Source organism: Diadema antillarum, unplaced genomic scaffold (genome assembly GCF_040938485.1).
Source record: "Diadema antillarum isolate AM-2024a unplaced genomic scaffold, OU_Dant_1.0 seq00000691_RagTag, whole genome shotgun sequence".
NCBI classification, from domain to species: domain Eukaryota; kingdom Metazoa; phylum Echinodermata; class Echinoidea; order Diadematoida; family Diadematidae; genus Diadema; species Diadema antillarum.
This window is the reverse complement of record NW_027271596.1, coordinates 1-26,872: the sequence shown is the minus strand read 5'-3', so window position 1 is coordinate 26,872 and position 26,872 is coordinate 1. Positions and strand designations below refer to the sequence as shown.

Genomic DNA, 26,872 nt, shown 5'->3' with positions numbered 1-26,872 from the left:
AATTACACTTCCAACTGAAAAAAAGTGACAAACAGAAAAAAAAAGGATATTGATACATTTGACCAACCAAAAGATGTCAAAATACAGGTTGTGTCACCAAAAAAACTCCATTATGTCATATGTACAATGTACAGGCTATCAAACAATTAATGGATACAGCAGTGGCGTTCATGACAAATCATTATACGACTAAGAGAGTTTCAAATCATTCAGTTTTCTTGCATTTCACCGCACCACAGGTGTACCAAGCTAGCCATAGCAAAGGATCACAAAACAGTTGGTGCACTCAATCAAATCATAAATCTACATAACCATTAGGATATGGTTTCTGAAAGCCTTTTAACAAATCACGTTCACACAGACCACTAGGACTTGAGCATTTCTCAGCACATTCCAAAAGAATACCCAAGCCTAGGGTCGGAAACAAAGTCTAGGTGAAAGGAAACCGAAGATGCATGCACCACAAATAACAAATTAACATCTCAGAGAGGTGAGAATACGCGCCACAGAAAGAAGAGACTATCATGAACTCCAGTGCTGTGTCCATAGTCCCGTATATACAAGAAATTATACACAGTACAAAATGTGGCCATCAAAATCTTCCCTCCAAAATGGAGTTTTTAACTCAACCAGAAAGAAAGTAAGAGAAGAGAAAAATGCAATCAGAAAGAAGTACATATGGAGAGGAGATTAAGAAAGAAAGTAAGAGACAGATAAGAGATTGCTGGACAGCATAATTCTAAGATGGAGTTGAAAAACTTTCTTTATCGTAATCTTCAAATGATGTACTATTTATATCTCCCCCAGGAGAGATTGCTAGTTCTGTGACGCTGCCACTTGCTTGTCGTCTTGCGAGGGATTAGTGCCTGGTGGCGGCTTGGTGTCGGTGGAATTCCAGGAGCCCTGACCGGGGCCGGACGATGAGGTGGCCGATTTGGGGCCCCCCGGCCCCTGGCCCGCTCCGGCCGCATCCCCGCCGGCCGCGAAGTCCTCCTCGTTGTCCATGCCGTTGTTGGTGTCACACTGCGTGTTCTCCAGCCGCGTGATGAGCCGTTCGTCCTCATCGCCGAACTCGCCTCCCATGAGGGATGGCTCACCCACAACCATCACATCCTGTAGGAGGGGGAACAAATGTGAGGGAGGAAGGGGGGGGGGTACGGAGGTGGAAGGAATAAATTGCAAGTAACTGGGGTTAATACTCAGAAATCCCTATCAACTTCCTACCTGATGTTCACACCAGTACATACCTTCAGTTTTATACTGAGCAAATGAGCATCTGTCAATGTGAAAACCTGCATATAAAGACCACCTTCTGTTGATTGATAATGCCACCTGTTAATCTTACATGACTGCTGTAAATGCCACAAATATAAAATACAGATATAATCGCAACCTGCCATCTTGCAGGCTTATAACCAAGGCTGATACAACCGAGTATTCCAGCAAATATGTTGCTTGTTTGCAATGCTATTCAGTAGTTAAAATTCTTGAAGGGAGTTCATAGGTTTGCTAACATACTTTATGATATCAAGTAATCTCACTTCTTTTCTGTAATATAAGCATCCTAATGCTTTGGCCATCTCTGTTTTACTGCAATGGTCGTTTCTTGCACATTTGTCTTTAACCAGCTCCAGTAGAAATGTCCTTTACTTTTAATACATGCAGAGTAAAGTCAATCCTGTTTATTAATAGTCATACAACTTTATGAACTGACCGGGTGTCTGACAGACCATTCGACACTCACCTCTCTGTATATGTTTGCACAAATAAAACTCAAGAAAGAAAGCTGGCTTGGCAAGACGGTTTGGCAGGATTGGTGCTTACAAAGCATAACTGCATTAGGAGCTAAATTTGAATGATCCTACAACAGTACTTCAACTGTGGAATAAAGTTTCATTGCATTCAGTAAACAACTGATTTTATGTCTTTTTTCAGTTAGCATTCTTTTTACAGAGATTTTGATTGCACCACTGTTAGTAATGTACCAAAAAGCTGGCCACATTTCAGGAAAAAAACATTACAGTCTAATAACCAGTTGATGAGAAGTCCCGAGAATACATGTACTTGGGCAGGTGTCAATAGGAAATGCGTGTTATAGCAAAATCAGTCCGTCCTCAACCGGTTAACCAGTTGAGAACTGTTTGATAATGCTATAACACGCATTTCCCATAGACACCTGCTCAAGTATACTCGAGACTCGTCCTTAACGAGTAAAATGGAAAGAAATTTTCTGAGCTGATAAAGATAATAAATTTTCACTTATTTGAATCAGAGCAAACAGATGCCAAAGTTTATTAATTGATTTTTAAATCTTGATCATACTTGAATCTTTACGTGATTTAATGTTAAATGATTCAAACCTGTCTGTTCTAACAACACATGTATTGTGAAAGATACATTGATGTTCCTTAGGGTTTTCCCAGCTAATACACCTTAGTATATGCACAATGATTGCCCCCCCCCCCAAAAAAAAAAAATATATATAAAAAATGTTACATTCTGCACTATATTACATATCCTAAATTACCTATGATTTCAGTATGTCTACATAGCCTCTTGCAAGCTACAAATTAAGGACATTCAAGGCTGATAAATAGGTTTAAAAAGCAATAGATGTATATCTAGTGATTAATGCACTTGAAATTGGTCCACATTTCAAGGAATTTAGGATGGTTCCAAGGTAAGAATGCAGAAATTTTGGAGGAAGAAAACTTCCAGATAGTTCCTGACATCTAAGTCTACAGCAAGATAGGGGAAAAAATAAAAAAGAAGAAAAGAATAAAAGTGTATACTGTGAATGTGTCCGTGGTGAAAGCATTTGTGTGTGCAATCCTTGCAATATAATTCATACATACTACATCTACATATTGACATAATGCAGTAGTAATGGTGTTGGGTGAATTTGACAGAAAATGTGCCTCTATGTGGGTGTCATGGTGGATATTCACAACACTTCATAAACCCAACATTCATAACATGGAAAGGTCAAACAATGCAAACTTTTCTTTTCACATCTAGAAACATATATATGAGAATACTTAAAAGAAATGCTTTTGTCTTTTGCAGCTGGCAAAAAATCCCAGAGAAAATTGAACCATCTTGAATATTTAAGGTCATATCAAGATGTAGCTCTGGTCCATTATATAAACTGCTAATATAACTTTCGTATGTATACTGGGTGTTACAGAGAGGATGAAAGACGGTTGGAGAGTGATGACCCAATAGATGATGGTCTAGGGTGCCAATAGTGGGATGCGGTTGCCATGGATACTGGTTCCACACTCTTCATCACCAAAACTTCTGTGATGCTAGCAGCAGCCATCAATGTTAAAAGCCTAGCAAAGCTAGGTGTTATCTTCACTGATGAGAGAAGTGAATCTCATGTCAGGGACCACTGCTAGGAACTAGTAACCATGGCAACCAAATGCATCCCATTTAAATACCTGATACTTGAACAGATGGAATATGATGTTAGAGTATGGTTCTTCATGTCATTAACATCCTGGTATGGGGTATACACAGATAATGATTATGATTTGTGTAACTGCCTTTAGCATGGTTTTGAATGGTTAATGGTGGCTGGTTTAGATGACGGAATACAATAAAAATATTAAAAGACCGTGGTATTTAATTCTGTCATTGTAATATACACCATCATTTACATATCTGACCATGGGTTAGTGTCATCCTGGTCTCATTTTTCAATATTAATAAGAATAATGAAATTAACTGTTATGGATATATATGTCTGATATAGAAGAGTGAGAGATCTTAAGGGGGTGGGGTTCATCTGTCTCAGATCCCCCCCCCCCCCCCCAACAACCAGACACTGGAATGTATTATCTCTGTGTGACATGAATTATCAAGGATAGTCAAATTGAATACATTGCACAATAAACTCTAACACGTATAACTTTGCATAGCTCCATTGCCTTATAACTGGCCATGTCACGGATGCTGAATTTCCTGTTCGATGAATCAATTAACGATTCATCATTTTAAGAAATCATCGGTGACATGACATGTATGCAAGTCGAGGATTTCATTGCAACTGATTGACAAATTGCCCTTGACCGATGTAGGGCAATTTCTTGATCAGTTGCAATAAAGACAACTTGACGGAAGAATTTTATCAATTTGAATAAAAGTAATGAATTTCTCTGCACTTTTGCCATTCCAAGAAAACACAAACCTACAGCAAACACCGCTAACATGCCGGAGGACTTTGCCTACCACGCATTGCACCACTCAGCACTGACTGCGAGACATTACAGAGCAATCAAAATCGATAAAAAAAAAAAACCACACACACACACTTGAACACGGCAACATTAAACGCAAGTTTGAAAATTGCCTACGATCATAATAAAACGAAGTTTGGTGAAAAAGTGCTGTACGACACATGGCGACGTCAGTGCACAAAGTCCATTGGTGCAGTTAAGCCAAACAAAGTCACACATCAGGAAAAACAGTAGACAGCAATGATAAACAGTGCCCCCAAATAACCCTGGCTCACAACAAACCCACCTCTTTTAAAACAATTGTTATTTTCCCCACAAAAACCAACTCAAATAAATTCAGACTACTCTGGTAGACTTGTTTTGTTTTTTGTTTTTTCTTCACAGATATAAAGTGAATATCATTCCGATATTTCATTTTGGGAACATAACTACAATACTATCTTTGTAAAAAGATACAATTTGCACAGAATTTTTGGAAAAAAAAAATGGCCACCACATCCATCTTTGTGGCTGCATTGTACACATTCAAAAATGCCTTCAAAATTAAGCAAAATATGGATAAAGCATAGATGAAATAAGTTTTTGAAGTAGCAAATCCACAATACAAATGACACTGTCAGTTTCGCAGCAACGTTTTCCGTCTTCAATGCAAAGAGGATTTTTCTTCTTCCTTTTTTTTTTTTTTTTTTTTTTTTTGGGGGGGGGGGGAACTGAATTTATTCTAGTATATGTACACCTTGATTGCACTCTATCCCATTCAAGGTTATCCCCACGTACTGCCCTTAGTCACAATCAGTCCCAGAGAATATTGGCTCCTTTCACTGGATAAGTACTTAAAGCTGCATTCCACTTTACAATGAGCAGTTAAAATGCGTACTGACAAAAATGCAGAGTGTGAACGGGGCATCAATGAAAAAAAAAAGAAGAAGAAAAAAAAGAGAGACCCCACATCCTATGCTGATTTACAAGGAAGCATGTACGCTTTCAATGCAAAAAACAGCGAGGTAATCGGTGCAGAACGTATCAAGTACACATCAGCTGCCGCTGTTACAATTATGGCAGGAAATAAGCATTGGTCAAGACTAACTTTCATGCAAGCTCCACCCCTTACACAACCCCACGACATAATGATTTGACAGCAAGATACTGTAGATAGAATGTGATGTACAACATTTGCAGCAAACTCTTGCTTTCATAAAAAAATATCAAAATTTCCTGAAAGAAGAATTAGTCAGAATGCAACTATAAGGATAACAACTAAATTAATTTTGTTCTTTAGAAGTTGCTCAATTAAGGATGTTAACATTATGATTGGTCTCAAAGAATTACTTTTCTATCAAGGATTTTATGCAAGTAGATTAAACTGTTGTGTTTTTTTTTTTTGTACATTCATTGAAGCATGTAATCATTATCAAAGTTAAAATGGAAAAAGACAATCATTATCAAAATCAAAATGGAAAAAGACAAACAGTTAAAAAAAACATCATTGAATGATGATATTCAACATTTATTATTGGTTGACAAATTCTTTTAGTTACATGTGAAGTTAAATGATACATGATATCGTTATCTGTATTGGTAAGTCATGAACTATTTTCATTTATAGATGATACTATCAAGGACAGTTGTAGACTAGGTAAGTGTTAATAGGCAGTAACCATGGAAACAGGGGTTATATTCAATGAGGTGGCCAGATCTGTTAAACCACAGCTATACATCACTGTCACAGAAAATCGCCAAATTAATTTCTATGCATGAACAAAAGAATGTGTGCGCCGAGACACCAGAGCAGTGTGACTAATTAGTGGTGATAAAATCTCCACAAAGATGACAGATTTTCAAATTTCAGCTACAATATGAATTGAAAGGAAGAACTGGGGCAGAAAAACCTTTGAGACTGGAGACAAATCACCGTAGAGGGCGCTTTCCAAAAGATGAGAATAGCAGATTAGACGATTGATTGGTGCATGGTCCCACATATAGACAAGAAAGTTGGTGATGATGTGCATAACAGTGTATCAAGGAGAAAGTTTGAAGGCAAGAAAACTGCACAGAAACATTAATTATGCTCCCATCAGACTTATCACTTCAACTTAAAACACATCCTCACAACGTGCCATTGACTAAATTGGTGTTCTGTGTCACATTATTTTTTACTTTTTTCATGTCTCTGAATTAAACTATGCTTGTGTGCATGTACAGACGTAAATTTCCAACGTTCTGTCTGAGTAAATACAGATGTGGCACTGTTATAAACCATTCAAGCATGCACTTCAATATACTGACTGAGAAAAAAGAGAGTTTAAAAAGAGAAGAAAGTTTTGTGTGACCCATCCCTACCCACCTGCAAAACTGGAAATCAAGTACAAAGGTACCCCTTCCTAACCATATCTCGCTACCATTTGTCTGTGATTGTGTGATTCTAAAGAGAGAAAGTGAGAGTGCTTCCACAAAGTTGTACCAGACATTAGAGAGCAGGGGTATTCTTGGCATAGCTGTTTGCCATATTGTTCTGTTTTTTGACCAAACGAAAGGCAAGAAAGGAGAAATCTAGCAACAAATCAAAACTTCACCACCAACAATACCAGAGAGTGCCTGTGCTTGACATCAAAAACAGTGAGAACAAAAGGGAACTGAGCACATCCAGATTTCACAAAACTGAATTTTCAAGATTGAGTGCCAAACAGTTAAACATGCAGTGCAGTTACAACACTATAGTCCCATCTATGTGTTTTCGTGCTTGTCCCAGTCCAGTCTTGTGCCAACATTCAAAGAACACGATATGAGCGACAGCAAACTTTACACATAGTAAGAGATAAAACAACCACTGAGGTTCACAAAATACAGTGAAAAATATAAAACAAATTAAGAAAGACAAGCAGAAAAAAAAAGACAAAAACATACACAAGAAATGTACAGTGACGGTGAATTAATGGGGTTTAAAACTATCAAAATGGAGATTAACAGTGAACAATTTGATAAAAAATTTCCCCCAGAGAAATAATAATAGGAAGAGCTACTAAACAGTTGTGAAATATCAGAGCATCGCAGGTAAAAATAAAAATAAAAAGATAATAATTCTTTAAAAAAGTGCAATTAACACTGTTTCATTTACAAAAGCCACTTTGGAATTTGGTTCTCATCTTCATCTATAGCAGCTTGGCACAATTTCACAAGAGAGAATTTGTGGAAAATAAATGTTAAAAAGAAAGAAAGTAAACTGAAACTATATGCACCACTGTTACACGGTACCTGTATATTAAGATGGCCGCTACTTTCATACTTAAATGGCAACGCAAAAGAGGTAAGAAAAGGAAAGAGAAAGTCATACAGTATATGTATCAAGTGTGTTTGAAACAGTATGGACATATCATACCCATGAACACACACAACATCGTTATTCGAAAGAATTCATTTCCATGAGATGAAGGAGAAAAAAAAAAAGAAGAGAGAAGCATGCCAAACTACATCTCATCAATGCAAACTATAACTTATGACAGAACCTATATGGGATGATAAACATTCTCATTGACAATTTGAATCAGCATGCTTCTCCCTGTCTGGGGTAACAATTTGCATCCCCAAAAGGTGTTGTCATACACAAACAATGGGTATGGGTACAGACTTCTACATAAATTAATCTTAAAAAGAAAGAGCATGCATGTCAAATATCCACTTTGGATCAGGTAGTTGTTTTTTTTTCTCCCCTCTCAGACAAACACTAAATACCAGGTGTATTCAAGAAAATACAACTTTAGGAAACAGACAACTACAAGAGTTTGTAATGTCAAGAAAAGTGAGGCCATCGTATCGCATGGATTTCCCAAGTGTTATGTTCATATATTGTCTCCAGCTAAACAGACCATCATTATGATTTCCAGCTATTCATAAATGGTAAAATCCCCCTGCTCTCTAGATAGATCACAACTGTTGTTGAAGTGAAAGAAAAGTTACTGAGGTTAACGGCAGGATAGGTTAGACAATATGTGATGGTAGAAAAGAAATAATATGACACCAGGAGTGTTAAAAAAGAGTTTGCTAAAAGTCTGCTACATGGGTGTGTCTATAGCACATTAATACTCCTTCCCTTCATAGACAACCAAGTGGACTATTAATCCTCTTTGCAGAAATTTTGAATTGGTCTAAAACAAAACAGAATAAAACAAACATAAAGAATTTCCCTGTATATGTATCATGACGCTTTTCATTTCATATTATCAATACCTCATTGGTATAAAAAGGAGCTAACCTTTGCATAACTAACACTTTCAACAAAATATAAAACTTCTATGAACAAAGTTTAAGAACAAATCTGTATTTGAAAAAAAAAATCATCTGTTTCTAACCACTTGAAATCAGCAGGATAAATAATGCAAAGGTTTCATTTATTTTCTCCTTGCAAGTCTACATATTTGAATCAACTTATTTAGATGATACTAGGCTGGTAAATGCTGTGATGTATTATCCTGAAAAAAAAAAAATGACCATATGAAAAATCATGGTCACAGAATATGAAAATACACCTATATAAACATGACGTTTTCTTAACTAGCATTTTTGACACCTGAAATGGGGCTAGAATTGCATTACAATGATGCCCAATTTCATGATCTGTGGAGTGCTTTGCTGTCCCACTTAAATAAAATAAGAATAAAAAAATGACACAAACTACAACATCCATCCTGTAAATAATAAAAAGGAAACATTCTTTGCAAAGTGTGTTTAAAACTTCGCCCTCTTGTCCCAATACATAAAACAATTGTCTTTTTAACAAAAGTTCCCAAAATTTTTCCCATTTCTCTCCAATCAAGCTAGAGGGGTGATTACAATGGCCACGCCTACCCAGCCATCCCCCACCCCTCTGCCCAGGAGTGAGTGAGAAACCCACCCAGAGGGGGAGGGGCTTAGGGTGAGGTGGGCAGAGACGGGGGAGGAGTCAAGTCCACTTGAGTGTCTAGAGGGCGGAACCTTCTTGGAAGCACACGGTGGGCAGAGTGAATGATAATCACCTCTGAAATAGAATCATGGATCCAGGGGGGTATGGGCACCGGCTGCGGGGTGCCGGATCTGCTGCGTTTCTTACTCCGCCCGACTGGACCATTCCTCTATGGGAGAGTCAAGCATAGAAATAATCTTCTTATCATATTATACTGCACACAAAAAAATCAAAAAATGAAAAAAATGAAAAAAAAAAATTCAAAATTTCATAAATAAGACAAAAACTGTATCAAACACCGTGAAAAGTATTGTAGAATACTATCCACTATTCGACTGAATGAATGTGAGATCACTCAGAAATTCTTCTTTTTATCAATCAATTTTCCCTCAAAAAAAAAAAACCCTCTTCTAGAAAATGTGCATCAAAAGAAATTCATTTCAAAAATATTCACCTCTCAGAGCATGTGTTTTTCATTTGACAAATATCTTTGCATAGAGATTGTTTTTTCTGACATCTTAAAAAAATAAAAAGGGGAAATTGTTTGACAGTCTGTTTTCCTCAAAAATCTGCTTTCTTTTTAAGAAAATATCAGTAATTAATGTATAAGGAATATGCTATTTCTGGTGGTTTTGTTTTAAACCTTCGGTTTGGAAGTACCTTTGGCTTAACAGCAGTGCAATATTGGATGGAATTTTCCAACTAACTGAAAAAAAAAATAACAAGACAAGACCACAGCAGCTGAAATATTTAATTGCAATCAATGGATATCAATGGCTGCTATTTATGTTGTGTTGAAGTTTATCCCCATATGGTGGCTGATTCTTCTCAGACGGATTCATAACAGAAACTATAACAGGAAATTTGGGGAATGGTTTTGAAATTCAGGGAATTCTTCAAATGATTTTGAAATTCAGGGAATTTTTGGAATGATTTTGACATTATAAGTTCTATACTTATACATGTCAGTGGCAAATATCCTGTTCAGTAAGACCTACTGATTATGATGCCAACGGAGTGAAAGAGCAAAGACCAAAACATTTACAGAAATATGAATTATAGTTGATGTTTTGCAAAGTCAAGCCAAAAGCATTTTATATTTGACCAATCCCAGATGTTGGCATTGCATGTCTTGATATGTGGGAGTTAAATACCAACTATTTAGATTATTTCTGTTGAGATGGTCTGCCATGTGAAAGCGTGAAACTAAAACATGATGATCCTTACCACTCAGGGCCAAGGAAACATTTCACACTCGTTTGAAATCAAAGTTTCCGATTTGTCAAAAATGTGCATAAATGTCCAAACTAAAAAGGAAAAAAGAAAAAAAAAAGAACCTCAAAGCATGGCTGACATATGTAGATTCTATGCCATGGATGATGTAGATGAAGGCAACAAATTTTGTTAAAAATTTACCGTTGACCCCAACTATGTCACCTTCAAATAGACCGAATATCTTCAGCTGTTTGTTTGTTTGTTTGTTTTTTGTTCTACTTCCCAATATCAATCTAACACTTTAAACTCTTTTTTTTTTTGGGGGGGGGGGTGGATTTTTTTGTGTGTGTCATTGTAAAGCTTCAGGTATTTAACCAAATTTTGCTTCTTCTCTTACACTTGGGGCATACTCTGCAGAGCAACATGCTGGTTAGTTGCATTTCACACTGGTTAGATTTCAGGGTCATGTAGCTGTCAATCGAGGCAAAACAAGTACAGTGTGCACATGCAACACAAACCAACGGTCATAGAGTGTATTTAGGAGCAAGAACAGCCTTTGTATCTTCAAACAAAACTATTTAGAAGAGACTCAAGAATCCCTGTTTGTCTCTTTTGAGGTTGGCATGAACAAGAATTCTCTGTCTTAAAAACAATAAACACAAATAGTGGAGTGGTTTTTAGTGGTAAGGACTATTATTTCACATTTATCAGTAGATTCCCTGTGACAAAGGTTACTAAGTTGGCGTGGATTATCTCGCGATGCGTGAGAATTGCATTTTAAATCTCAGATATACAAACAAAAAGTTGTCGGCAGATTCCGAGCAATACGACAAAATAAAACACTTGTCAAAACAGACTCCGCTAATTTGTATATGGGCGAATTGATATACATGTATCTTTCCTTTTTAACCCTGCCTCAAAACAACACACAGAAAGACACCCACGAAAAGAATCACTGAAAAAAATATGAGCCAAATCAACAAGATACTACTTGGCAAGGAAATGCACAAGATGTTCTAGGACAATGAATTTTGTGATTTGACCAAATTCAAGGTTTGCATTGCTGATGCACTGAGCCTGTTCCATTTTTTGTTTCTAAATAAACAGAACAACTCTCTTCAAATCCCCATTTATGAGCAACAATGTTGTTGCACTGTCAAATGTGTTATTTCTTCATTTCCTTCCTGTCACAATTCAGGTTTGTTTGTAGACTTTGTGCCACCTCACATTTCACACCCAATCCCAAACAACAGGAGGTGATGGGCTAGCAGATGATGGCAGATGACTAAAAAAATCATTTAGCGTCTAAGAAAACAAAACGCAGTCTATGTGCCGTAACTTGAGGGCAAAATAAATTGTATCACGTTTTATATCATAATGTAATGACTAAAATTGCACAAGGAAAAAATATTCAAGTGACAGAATGCTAGACCTTTTTCCAACACGTATTAACAGAAATGTTAAAAATTGAAATACAAAGATTTTGGCTTGTTTTCCCATATTATAAGGATGGAAAAAAAAAAATCAATTTTCTCATTGTCATTATGCATCGCAAGAATGTAATGCACTTGACTGCAAATAATTGAAAAACCTACTGAAACAAAGTCATTCTTGGTATGAACATGTGAACAAGCAAATGGTGAACTCCCAAGCCCTATTGAAGCAGTGGGGTTCAACAAATTCAGGATCACTTCCAAAATTTCTTTTGGTCACGTTACTGTGTCTGTACGAGTGCTTAACTACAGGGGAATATACCCATCATTAAGACAGTGTAATGATTGCTGATTGTTCCACAGTTGTCCGAAACATTTCAGGCAGGAATGTTATGTCACATCATACATATCCTTAAGGGTGACAATCAGAAATAAACTCACAAACTCAACCTTTGTTTCACAAGCTGTATTACATGTATCATCTTTATTGACTAGTTTTGCATCAAGACCTAAATTTATTGACTAGTTTTGCATCAAGACCTAACTTTATTGTAAGTTTGTAGCAATCTCGCAATTACATCTCCAGTAACTTATGTCATAATGCACTGGTGTTCCTATACAACAAGCAAATAGCATTTCTGTTCTAGCTGAAAATAGGCGCATAATGAGCCACTGTGAGTGCGTGACTGTGTGTTTGTATTTCATTCCAAAAAAAAAATGTAAATCATGGGGAAAAAGTTGTCTCTCCATAATAATAACATCGCTCTAAAGGCAGCATATTTATGTACAGCATGGGAAAATGCATTCTACATGGTACTGAAGAAAAATGAATAAATAAAAATCCAACATGAATGTATCATGACACATCCATCCAGCTATAGTTACAATTCAGTTTTGTTTTTATCTTAAGGGGGGGGGGGGCATGATGGATAGATATCTGTAGACCAGATACTGGTATTAGGCAAGTCACAAAGCATATTTCCTGAAATAAAATGTAAATACACAAAAGTTGACTTCATATGTTGTTGTCCACTGATAACTTCTTCAAAGCCCAACAATATCTTTGAAAACAAAGTCACGAACCATATCATAAAAGTTCAACCATAAACGGCTGGTCACGAAAGATAATCACAATGCACTGATGAAAATCATATCTATCAATTGTTCATGAGAGCTGTGGGGGAAAATAATCATAATAATGACAGAAAAAAGAAAAACAAGAGAGAGAAAAAGAAGCTATGTTCAATCATTCAGAAATGACAAAGACAAAGAGATGGCACATGATTCAGTTAACAATGGATGTCAAAGCTCTGAGTGTAGTACACAGGATATCAGGAAGAATACACAGAAATGAATTAAACTCTCACTTCCTGTCTATGCATGTCTAGCAACAGACAATATTATCAGAAACTGACTTCTCAAAAGATAAGTCTTTCAGGAAAGAAGTGAAGGGCTTCATTTTTGAGTCTCTTAACGGAAAGACAGTCAAACAGAATGCAAAAACCATCTCACAACGGTATAAACTAAAGGCAAGAAGAGATGACAAACCGTGGGCATGCCGTCTGAGCTGAATCCGCCCGGCGACTTCTTCTTGCTGTTCCCGCCACCGATGTTGTTCATTGGCATGCTGTTTCCCCCCGTCGGATTCATGGTCGTTGACGACTTCCTCTTGCGTCGCTTCGGCTGCGGTCTGTTGGTATCTGCAGATGATATGAAGACCAAACAAGGACGCACTTATGCAGTGTGTGAACGCTACTCATGTCAGTATGAACAGAACATTTTCAATGTGATTACAATGCATGTCAGTGTAAACAGAACCACATCACTGTGATTACAATGCATGCCAGTGTGGATACTACTTAGAATATGTATCTTGCCATCATAATACAAGTCAGTGTGAACATGATTTATGTAAATGTGATTTAAATGTACATTTGTGTGAAGACATAGTCAATATTCTTTATTCGAATGCAAACTTAATATGCTCACAGCCTATTATGTTTATTCATCCCGTCCCCCGTGTTGCCTCACAGATTGCCTGAAACATGATTGCAGTGGCCACTGGAATCATTAAATGGAAACCTACATTTACATGAAAAGTGAAACAAACAAACAAACAGATATTCCAAAGCAGAGGACTAATACCACTCTCACACTGGCGCTATGCATTGGTATACAAATGACGCACAGGTCTGAGTGCGTCAGTCGGAATTGTGTGCATAAGGTAACTATGGAATGCTTAACCCACGAGGCGAAGCCGAGTGGGTTTAGGCTAAATTCCATAGTTACCGCATGCACACTATATTCCGACTGACGCACGAAAAGACATGTACGTCATCTGATTTATAGAATGGGTAATTTTCTTGTCAAAAACCCATTTTTCTATCGTGTTACCCGATGACAAAATTACTGGATGCATTTCCTTTTGGCATTCCGTAATGGGCATGCATACCCGTACTTACCGTTTTTACTGGATGCATGGCCAGCCATGCATCAGTACTGGATGCATGGCCAAGCTGAGTGCGCGAACGCTTGCTTTAGTGCGCGAACCTTTGTTACAAGTACGCGTACTCTTGCTGAGTGCGCGATAACATGTTTACCACTGTGACTCAGTAAATATGAACACATAGCTCTCGACCAATCAGATCGCAGGATTCTCGCACCCATTCTATAATTTCTTCTTGAGCTTCCAAGAATTAAGGGGGGGGGGGGGGGTAAGGCAAATTCAGAAAATCACAGACAAATTTCTGTACTTGGCTTTCACACCAAAACCAGATGAAGCCCACGCAAAATCTCCGGTGCAAAAACCTCTACCCTTCAAAGTCGGCAAACTGTTGTATGCATCAACTCCACAGAATAGGCAGTGCAGTAATGTGTGCGGCCACGTGGCTTCAATTCAACAGTAGTTCACCAGAAGAGCATTTCACACGGGAGTTTCTCGCTTAATTATTATCAAACAATCATGTGTCACCTCCATCTGGGGTGAGAGTCACTTTTACTCCATTTTCATTGGTGTTTCAGACTCAATCAGAAAGACTTTGAGACAAAATTCATGTGATGCTCAGGGTATAATGATGATGATAACAGTAAAAGAAAAAAAAAAGATTGCCTGGTGTGCAGAATCTGCAGACTCAATTCAAAATACCTCTCCTTAGACACTAATGTCCTTTTACTTCATGAAAGCATTTCTTTCAGAACAGTAAGGGCTTAACTCTAAATGTCTCTCTCAAACACTAATGTCCTCTAACTTCATTAAAGCATTTCTTTCAGAAAAGACAAAAATCAAAGCAGGAGAACATGTAATTTGCCTTTCCACGAACGAAACGTAAACGGAAGAATCCATGGCCAATGGGATCAAGAAAGAACAAGAGAGGCACAAGGTTAAAAACAGGACGGAAAGATATCACAAAATCTTTATGGCTTCTTTGTCTAAGACGTACAGGTAGTCATGGTGATGGCTTCAAATAACAATGCTGAAGTCGAGTGTTTTTTGTTGTGGTAGCTGTCTGTTTTGTTTAACATGCTTTCAAACTTTTCATAATACTGTTATACTGCTTAGAAATCTTACATGAACACTTGTTTGTCTGGGCACTGTCATTTCAAAGGTTGACAAGTTTGGCCTTGGGTGGATTTGGTTTAGTTTGGTTTGTCTGATTTGGTTTGGTTTTTGGTTTGGCTTAGTTTGGTTCGTCTGATTTGGTTTGGTTTTTGGTTTGGCTTAGTTTGGTTTTACTTTGGTTATTGGCATGTTTTTCTGGTTTGGTTTGGTTTCGGTTTTGGTTTGGACGAGTTTGGTTTAGTTTTGCTGTGGGCTTGTTTTTTGGGTTTGATTTTGCTTGGTTTTGGATTGATGTGGTTTAAATTGGTTTGATCTTTGAAAACTTGACCCTTTGTAAGAGCATTCTAAAGAATGCATCAAGTTCTTTGACAATGGCTCTCAATTTCCAAAAATCTTTTCGGTTAGTTTCTGTATGGTGACATACATTCAAACCAAACACCAGGTTTCAATTGGCTACTTCAGGACACTGCCAAGTTGCCGTGGTAACAAATAAAATTGGAAAGAAAATGACAAGCCAAACCCAACATTATTTGCCCTACGACTGCAACAACTGTGGTATAATTGCAAGCAATTTTGATCCGACGCCCCTTTGCACATGTACATGTATGTGAATGCTTATATGAAGAAATTCTGCATACCTGTAATATTTGTTCATTACAGCAACAACGTCAATTTTCAAATTTTCTCTTCTACTCGAATATCTTCCTGAAATTTCGGCAAAGTAATTCCACTGAAGTTGCTGTTTTGACCCGACTTGGGGAGAAAAAAGTTTGATTAACATTGCATGAATACTTTTCAAGGCTAAGCCAAGCCTTAAAAATTTCAGAAATCAACCTTTTTGTTGCCTTCACTAGACCTAGATCAAGATCAGAACAAGAGATCTGCCTTATCATGATAGCTTTAATGGTATTGCCCTAAGTTTGGTTGAAATTTATTTGAAACAGCTTTTGAATTCTTGTTTGAACTATTATTTGCAAAAAGAAAAAATAGATAAACTGAGTCCATAAGCTTTCCTGTATCACACTCAGAGTGCAAGAATTTTTTATTTTTTCATTTTCATTTTATTTTTTTACTTTTTTTAATCTATCATGTTCACATCATGAATGCAATACTGACTTGCCATACAAGGCTTACATGAACATAACACACGTATGGTCACTCATACAGGAATATAAGATTTATATAAGGTCCTCCATTGTTGAACTACAAATATTTCTCTTGGAAGATTGTATTTATCCAAACACAGCCTAAATCCTTCTGGATAGGTGACATGTAGAAAAATATCACCCAGTCTCATTCTCTGATGTGCTGGGGAAAAACAACCCTGACTTATTTGAACAGAAAGTGCTCTCATAATTCATGCAGGAAAATTAAAAAGCTGAATCTTCCATATTCAAGTGAAAAAACATGTCTGTTTTTCTTATGCAGGTGTGTTTGTCTTGTTTTCTTTTTCCAATTCTTTTTTTTTGAGCTGTAAAATAGAACTTACACATAAAATATTTGTTCCCTTTAAAACTGGCCCTGACCTCTTTCAGAAAAGAAAGGCTAATCATGTTGTGTTTTTTTTTTTTTTTTTTGGTTTTGTTTTGTTTTTATATCACCCATACAACTTCAGGCAATTAATAGCCCACACTTATCATTCAAGCTAGGAAAACACTGAGAATCTTAAAGGGATGGTATAGTTTTGGTCGAGATGGGGATTCAGGTTTTAACTTTTTGAGAGATAATTAAAAACCACTTGTATGAAATATCAAAAAGCATACAATTCTGAGAAGAATTAAAAGTTTATATGATGAAAATCGGTTTTGATATGGCTGAGATATCCAAAAATAAAGCAACACACAGTAGTCCTATTAAATGAAAGGTAGGTCCCATCTCTCGCAAAAAGTTACAATCTGAGTACCAATCTCACTAAAAACTAGTATGGGGGAAGAGGTACCCACCCCCCTGCTTTAAATGGGTGAGTACTGTAATTGATTTTGAAAATGCTTAACACTCATGCTAGCCTTCCTTAATTCATCAACCAGTGAAACCTCCCTTGAAATTTCAATAATTGTTCAGATTCTTGAGATAAAAAAATACTTATAAACAGTAAATTTCTCGTGATACATTTCAATGAGCCCCAAGAGTTATAAAGCCTAATGCTGATACTCTAATCTGTCGGCTGTTGTAAAACGGAAAGACAAGTATCTTGCCAATCACACAGACTTTAATAATCCAAGAAAGATATCATTGGGAATCTTTTTTTTCCCCACCAGAGAACAGATACTTCTGACTGTTAATCTCTGATAATGATACGAGGTGTATATGTCAAATGATTGGTGTATCTATTTCTGCAAAATAAGCTGTATGGTGAAACAGAAGCTGAAACTGTGTGATAATTTGCAGCAATGTGGATGCACCTTTGCACATACATGTGAATGTGAAAGAAAACCCTAAACTCTTCCAATATCCAAAATCCTCACACATGTATCATTACCGGGGGAGGGGGCATATAAAACAGATAAATATTGCACTTACAAAACTATTGTCTTGAAAAGAAATAGTAGTAAGGTGTACGACGTTTCACTCGCTACTGCTGAGCTTCGTCAGGTATGAGACACGGCGGTGCATGCACACAGGTTATAGCGTGTATGCGGACATGGAGTTGTGACTCTCTCACACACCGGACCTCCATTTTATGTCCCACCTGAGGAACAGAGTGTTTTGCCTCTTACTAGAGGGGACGGTACGATTACACAAAACATTGCTCAGTGGGACCCGGGAATCAAACTGGGGTCCTTTGGATCGTGAGGCTGATGCGCTACCAACTGAGCTAACTCACCGCCCAGTTTGTACAGGTCGCACACCAACTCAGGGGTAGCAATGTGCCTCAGTCTTAAAGGAAGGCCATGGCGCTATATGATGTACTTACATTATAGGGAATCAGGTAATCACTATTCATTAACAATTACTGTACAGGGCATATATTTAGCGAGTCTAATTTTTCACGAATTGGGACTTCCCGACAATTTCGCGAGTAGTTACATTTGCAATTGTGGCGTACAGCACTGAATGGAGAAATGCATGTGTGCAAGTCACATTCATGTCGGGATCAGAGTTTAAATTTTCGAGTGTTTATAAATTCGCAAATGGCACCCGACTTGAAAAATCAGCGACAATAAAAACCTCATGAAATTTTTGGCGTATGCAGTCGTTTCCAGACATCTATCAATGTGCCACTTGGCAAAGAAAGCACTCCAGCTTGTGAGCCAGTCGGCGCTCAAAGTACAGAAAGGATTATGCACTGACAAGAAATCATATCCCTGTGCCAACTCAGACTATCACTTGATATCTCTCACAGGTCGGTGTCCTCTCATCACATTGATCTTGGGATATGATTAATACATGTAATTTAATCTTATCAAATTTAAGGTCGTCTGATCTGTAATCCCATATCTTGAAAACATAATGTGCATGGACTCTTCTCAACGGATTTCTGTTTGAGGCCATCATAGATAAACGACTCCAATCAAGTTATCAGCAGATCATTATGTTGTACCGAATGATCCAAGTTCGAAATGGAAGAATGCACCAGAAGTTCACGGTAACCTCATAGGAAAGGATTTGAAATGCCAAATCTTGGTGTGTTGGCCAATCTTACGACAGAATGCCATCATCTGCGTAATCTCTGCAAAATTTGAAGAAGACATCACTCAGACAGGCTGAAAATTCCTCTTCCAACATTTGGACTTTGCTAGCAATATATAGAAAGGATGTCCCAAGGAACTTGACTGGCAGTCCCAATATTCCAGGATCATGAGTTGTTTTGGAGTATTTTGATATCAAAAGTGTACAAAAACTTAGAATGGAGTACCCCTATTCTCTCATACTCGTATTCCTGAAGCGCCTTCCCATTCAGTAATGGGTAGGTAGGATGTTATGTGATGATCAATTATGCTCTAGCAATCATATTTTCCAACAAGCTCCATGCAAGTCACTCTTGTGCCAAGGATTGATGGATGCTGCTATGGTACGATTTATAATCAATCATGAATATTATGTAGCAACGACGATTAAATGCGCTCTTAAATTGCACCACTGTCGGCAAACCATTTTGGCTAATATTTCACATTTTTGTTGTTACTCAACCCAAAACCTGTTACTTCACATATTTCTTATTCAAGTGTTCATTTTGGAGCAAAAATCTACTGTCTCTGAAGGTATATGATTATGTATTACTTTTGAACAAAACACCATGCTGAAGATAGTATGCAACCAATCCAAGAAAGACATGAAAGGTGCTCTTCCCTCTTTCGATCTGACAAACTACCCAAATCAGATACACGACTTGCTCTTCAGTAATGATGTTAAAAACAAAAGAAAAGCAAATAGCATACTGTTTGTCAGAGAGATTTTACTAATCAAACCTTGGAGAAGTTCGCAAAATAGCCACCGTTTCCGCTGCACAATCATTAGTAGGATTACAGAAGCAGTGACTAAGACATAACATCAGCCTAATCATCTCAATCTTAACCTAACTTGATATGTTTTTCTTCTTTTTCTCTCTCTCTCTCTCTGTACACGAGACTACAGGAATAATGAGCTTCAATAAGAAAATAAGTGTGCATATGTGTGTGTATGTGTGTGTGTGTGTGTGTGTGTGTGTGTGTGTGTATGTGTGGATGTGTGTGTGTGTGTGTGTGTGTGTGTATGTGTGGATGTGTGTGTGTGTGTGAACATGAATACACATATGTGCAGATGTATGTATGTCTGTATGCATGGATGTGTGTGAATGTACTTGTATAATGTATGTATGTATGTATGTATGTATGTATGTATGAATGTATGTAGGTAGGCAGGTAGGTAGGTATATAAATTATGTATGTATGCATGTATGGATTGTAAGTTAGCATTCCCCTGATAATCACCTGCATAAGTTTACAATGTGTTATCATTTTTTACTAACATAGTACGGGGAAATGACTAGATTTCAGTGGTTTGGTTCTAACTTGAGGAACTGCTACAAGTGTGACATTGCATACATGTGTATGTAAACTTTCCATGAAACACACAACATGCATTGCCTCCCGTCAGATGCCAACTGCCATAAAAAAATCAAATGAAGAAGCATGCTGTAGTCCAAATAAAAGCAAATACCAAAATCAAAACAAAACAAAACAAAACATATGTAAATGTAAGAAATCAATGAGGAAATCTAAGAATTAAGAAAAGAGGGTAAAATATTACTTTATCAAATCAAAACATACACAAAATGTCATCCATGTGTGACCCATCACCATATTACTGTTACAGTTGCATACATTAAAGATTGGAAAACAGTAAGATAAAGCAATATGGTTGTAAGACTGCAAAATTTTAAAAGAACAATAGCATTGCACTTGAACAGCCTTGTTTTCACATTTTCAAGTTCAAAATTGTCAATTTTCCAAATGGTTGTAATGGGTTTTTTTTAACTGACCTAGACACTGTTGATTCTTGTAGCCAATCTTTGTTCAATTTTTTATTTATTTATTTATTCATTTTTTTTTAAAGGTTTTTGGAAATGCAACAAGAATTGGGGCTTAAGGCTTTGCATACTTTGAGCGCCAACTGGAACAGAAAACCTCAAAATGTTGTACACACTGTCCAAGGTCCCTGGCACGGAAAAGGTTAAAGGGACTGTACAGTTCTGGTTGAGGTGAGGATTTAGCTTCAAACGTTTTGCGAGATATTCAGAAACCACTCTACGAGATGTCAAAGAGCATACAATTCTAAGTGGAATCAAAAGTTTATTTGATGAAGATATCCAAAATCAAGGTGAAACAAAGAGATTCTAATAAAAGACGTGGCCTGTCGCCTTTTATTATTATCGCTTTTTTGATATCTCAGCCATTGGAAAACTGATTTTCATCAAATAAATGTTAAATCCTTCTTAAAATCACATGCTCTTTCATATTTCATAAGAGGTTTCTCATTATCTCACTTAGGAATGTTATAAACATGAATCCTCACCTCAACCAGTACTGTACAGTCCCTTTAAAGCTTAGTCTCTGGAGAACTAAGAGAATCAAAGACAGGCATACCAAAGGTGGCAACTGTGTCAGCATTCCATGGTGATGGGTTACATATGACCTCAAACATGCACAGTAAAGGATGAATATAAGGTAACAAGCAGCTTTTCAGAAACCTGTCAAAAACCGGATGTCACGTCCCTTCAACGCAAATCAGGGAATCGCATGTGACTCATGATCAAAGGAAGGAAAATATCATGTGTGTGTATCCCGCATCGTTTCATATCAAAACAAGATATCACCTCCTCGGAACAGATGACAGAAGTCACTGCAAAAATTGACAGATGCAAACAAGGAGGTCTTCTCTAGACCTGACCACAAACTTGAAAGATTTCTCTCTGTAACTGCTTGCTACCCTACTCCTCTCCTAAAAACAAGTTAAAAACAATAGTTCTGTGGACGGGTCTTCAAAACATATTTATTTCACAAACATGTTTGTTTCTAATAAAAACATGAAAACCCAAGTTTGTATATCATAAATGAAAATAGGTGCCATTTGGACTCTAAATTTTGTGACTTCACAGACAAGACGGGAAGTGGTTTGCACCCTAGTGACGTGAAGTGATGTTGGATTGGTGAAACGGATGGAATATGGGTGTGCATTGGTTCAAGACAGTTCCATCATGCAAAATGGGGGAGGGGGTAGTAAGTGGGACCACTGTGCCCCACCTCTTGAATGACCCCCCTCCCATAAAAAAAAGAAATGATAATAATTCCAACTTGATATAGTGTCTGAAAAGTATCAAACAAACTCAGTCCTTTTCTTTAAATTGCATTGAAAAGAAATTAAAGGAACAAAACCATGCACCTTGTAAAACTTAAAAAGGTTAATACATGATTGCAGTTTCTGAGACTAAAAAACGAAAGAAAAAAACCCAAATCAGAACTCAAAACATAAAGGAGAAGGAGCAGGGTAGGCGCGCATTCCATAATGTTTTATGAAGTCTACACAATGACAATAAACTTTATTTACTTCACTGTAATTGTTTTCTGTATATCCCTTGGGATATCATCTCTTTTCTATCAAATAAAACAAAGCGTTCTCCAAATCATTTGCATCTTAAGTGTACCATACTTTCATCCTTGTCAATGATGTGTTTTGATATGAAGTATTGTTTCCCCTTTCAGCATTTTTCTTTTCTCTCAAGAACCAGAAATCAAGATTTTTAATCCCAATTTGACAGGTTTCCACCAAGGTACGTTACCAGGAGGTGTGACTATACGTTGCCATTTCTGGAACAAGGTGGCCTTGAGGCAGTCCCGTGGGCTGAGGTTGTACACCTTGTGCCGCGACATCAGCTCTTGCATCGGCTCCAGAATCACACACAGCTGGCCAGAGGGAGAGGAGATGATGCACACAAGTGAAAGAGAAAGAGACATAGAGAGGGATAGAAATATATGGAAAGAGAAAAGGGAGAGATAGACAAATATGATAAGAAGAAATATACAAAGAGAAAGAACAGTAAAGTGAAAGAGAAAGAGACAAAGAGATGGATAGAAATATATAGAAAGAGAAAAGGGAGAGATAGACAAATAATATTAAGAAGAAACAAAGAGAAAGAACAGTAAAGTGAAAGAGAAAGAGACATAGAGACAGATAGAAATATATGGAAAGAGAAAAGGGAGAGATAGACAAATATGATAAGAAGAAATATACAAAGAGAAAGAACAGTAAAGTGAAAGAGAAAGAGACAAAGAGATGGATAGAAATATATAGAAAGAGAAAAGGGAGAGATAGACAAATAATATTAAGAAGAAACAAAGAGAAAGAACAGTAAAGTGAAAGAGAAAGAGACATAGAGACAGATAGAAATATATGGAAAGAGAAAAGGGAGAGATAGACAAATATGATAAGAAGAAATATACAAAGAGAAAGAACAGTAAAGTGAAAGAGAAAGAGACAAAGAGATGGATAGAAATATATAGAAAGAGAAAAGGGAGAGATAGACAAATAATATTAAGAAGAAACAAAGAGAAAGAACAGTAAAGTGAAAGAGAAAGAGACATAGAGACAGATAGAAATATATGGAAAGAGAAAAGGGAGAGATAGACAAATATGATAAGAAGAAATATACAAAGAGAAAGAACAGTAAAGTGAAAGAGAAAGAGACAAAGAGATGGATAGAAATATATAGAAAGAGAAAAGGGAGAGATAGACAAATAATATTAAGAAGAAACAAAGAGAAAGAACAGTAAAGTGAAAGAGAAAGAGACATAGAGAGGGATAGAAATATATAGAAAGAGAAAAGGGAGAGATAGACAAATAATATCAAGAAGAAACATACAAAGAGAAAGAACAGTAAAGTGAAAGAGAACGAGACATAGAGACAGATAGAAATATATAGAAAGAGAAAAGGGAGAGATAGACAAATATGATTAAGAAGAAACATACAATGAAAAAGAGCAACAGAAATACAAAGAGAGAAAAAAAGAAAGGAAAGAAGGGGAGTAGAGAGTGAGGGAGAGAGAAAGGAGAGACAGAAAGGTAAAATATGGTTGAGAAAGACAATGAGATTAAGAGATTAAAGGCAGAAAAATAGAGAGAGAGATAAATGAGGAGACAAAATACGAAGGATAAATTCAGTCATACCATTTCAGATATTTTCCTTGGCTTTAGCCAGCTGCTTAATACTAAAACTGCTAGAGTTACAGCTAACTTACCTTACCTTACCTTATTAAACAGCAATGACATACACTATGTATATCTTACATGTAAGAAGTAACACTGCATGAAATTAAATAATACATTTCTGTATGCACCAATTTTCCATTCAAGTAAAGGCACTGCTTACAAAAGAAAAAGTTTATCAAATCCATCTCCAAATAGTTCAATTTTGGTCCTCTCAAACATAGCCTGTCAGTCACAATCATTCCTTCTTGCAGAAAAAAAGAAGGTATGAATGAAAGCCAGTAGAGTAAAATTGAGTTGAATGGGGCCTGAGCTTTTGACTCTGGCAGAATCTTTAAAAGATTCTGATAGGATTGAAAGCTCAGGACCCGTTTGACTTAATCATTTCTTCTTCTCACTTTGCAAATTTGGGGGAATCACAAAATAGGTGCTCTTATATGGGAAGGTTGTTCTCTTATTCCCCGTATCTACTCTTTATCTATATTGCACAACATGTATCCAACTCAGTCATTTAACAATTTCTTTCCTATTGGAGTTTCAGCGGTTCACTTCCATTCCCCCTGTTTCTTGACTGACATCCCCAACCCCTCCAAACTAACAAACCAATAGAAAGAATCCAACCAGAGATAAAGCTAGAAGGAATAAACCACTACTGTGTTGATCTGTCTGCAGCTCTTCAGCTGGCATCCGACAAAAGTTTGAGACTCGCGACGACCTTCCGCCGCGGAAACTCACCCTGAGGTAGTTGAGGGTGACATTGGTGAGTCCTTGTCGAGTGATGTTCTTGGAGAGTTGTTCCAGCATGGTTGGGTCCTGTGAATGGTACTGAGAGGACGTGAGCAGAAGGGCAGCAATCCAACCAAAAAAAAAAGAAAAAAAAATGGGGGGGGGGGGGGGGGGGTAAAGGAAGGGGTGGGAGAGGATGGGGTGGAAAAAATAGGAATGAAGAAGTGGTGGGTCGGGAAGGGTTGAGAGGGGGTAAGGGAAGGGGTGGAGAGGATGGGGATCGGAAGAAAAAGGGGTGAGGAGTGGAGGGTGGGGGAAGGGTTGGGGAGGGGATAGAGGTAGGAGTGGGAAAAGATGGGAGATGAAAGAAATAGGGGAAAGGAAGTGCAGGGTGGGGCAGGGTTGGAGAGAGGATAAGGTAAGGGATGGAAGAGGATGGGAGATGGAGGATAGAAGATGTAGGGGAGGAGTGGAGGGAGGGGTGTGGAAGGGTTGGGGAGGGGTAAAAGAAGGGGTGGAAGAGGATGGGGGATAGAAGAAACAGAGGTGAAGAAGGTTTGGAGAGGGGGTAAATGCAGGGATGGGAGAGCATAGGGGTAGAAGAAACAGGGGTGAGGAAATGGAGGGTGGGAAAGGTTGGGGAGGGGATAAAGGAAGGGGTAAGAGAGGATGGGGTGGAAGAAGCAGGGGTAAGGAAGCAGAGGGTGTGGAAGAGTTGGCGGGTTGGAGAGGGTGGTGGAATGGGGGAAGGGGAAGGAAGACAGGTGGGCAGAGAAGGGTTGGAAAATGGGGATAGGTCAGGTTGAAACGAAGAGGGTTTGAAGGGGAAGGTTGTGTGGAGAAATAGTGGGAGAGGAGAGCGGGATGGGGGAAAGAATTAAGGGTGAGGATGCAGGGAGAATTGGGGAGATTGCGGATAAGAAGGCAGGGGTGGAGAAGGGGAACATAGAGGTTAAGAGGGTCAAATGAAATACACATTGGGAGTGGTGGATTACATGGGGACAGGGGTGGAAAGTTTAGAGATGCAAGGATAGGAGGAGTTTGATATAGACAATGACAAATCAAATGGATGTCAAGCGAACAAATGGGAAATTGATGGGGACATAGGAAAGTTGTGAGCAAAGAAAAGGAACGTGGCAGAAATAATGGAAAGGAAACATATCAACCAGTCCATGGGAAGGCGACGTATGATGGGGAATTAAAGGCAGGATTTATAATAAAAGATGGAATAGATAGCATAGAGCCATTTTTTGCCAAAGAAGGAGGGTGTACAGTATAGAATGAGTGAAGGGACACAAGTCATCATTATTAAGAATAAAAATTATTTGATGCGGTGCGGCATCCATGCAGAGAACAAGGTAAGGTTGAGGATAGAGTATAAAACAACAAACACATATGAAAAGTAAAACATCAATTCAGTCCAATACAAAACATGGAGGTTTATTCAGAAGCAGAGTTTAAACATTTATATGGAAAGAATATAATCAGAAAGAATATTAAAATGTAAACATATATAAATTATCATAAAAATAAGCAGATCGCAAAATCAGAATTTGAATCATTGAATTTCAGACCACAATAACGAAAAGAGAATATAAATGAAAGGTAATCGATTCATCCAAGATAAAGGAAGGAGGATAAAAGGAGGAGTGATTGACAGAAGGGAGGATGGGGTGAAGGAATGTTGGAGAGGATGGAACATGCCACATTGGTGGAAGAAGAAGAGACGGATGGAAAAAAGAGAGGAGAGAGAGATTCAAGATGATCATGCAGTAATGATTTCTTCTTTTTTTTTTAATGATGAAAGACAGAAAGAGTTAGAATGGTGCTGAATGGTGTGAAGTAGACACGCCTCCTGTAATTGGCAGACCACCGGGGGCGGCTTGATGACACGGGAGAGAAAGTCTGAAAAACTTTTAGTGCTTCATGTCGGTGATGTTTCATGTGACAGCAAGTGAAAATGACAGAAGTACGCAAAGAGAATAAAACATTGGAGTCTGACTGAGAAATGGGTGAAGGGAATACAGTAAGGTGAAACTATGACATAGAATGGACGGCCATGGTAATACCAGGAAAGCAG

The 26,872-nt window shown here is 37.6% G+C and overlaps 1 protein-coding gene across 1 annotated transcript; it reads right to left on the bottom strand.

Moving 5' to 3' along the window:
* Positions 1 to 807: 807 nt before the first annotated feature.
* LOC139737379 (LIM domain-binding protein 2-like) lies at positions 808 to 24,891 on the bottom strand (the record flags this gene model as incomplete). Its single annotated transcript, XM_071648056.1, has 4 exons — positions 808 to 1,113; positions 13,374 to 13,525; positions 22,661 to 22,766; positions 24,802 to 24,891. Coding segments are annotated over 4 exons (645 nt in total), but the record flags the coding sequence as incomplete, so codon positions are not given.
* Between the last annotated feature and the right edge of the window lie 1,981 nt (positions 24,892 to 26,872).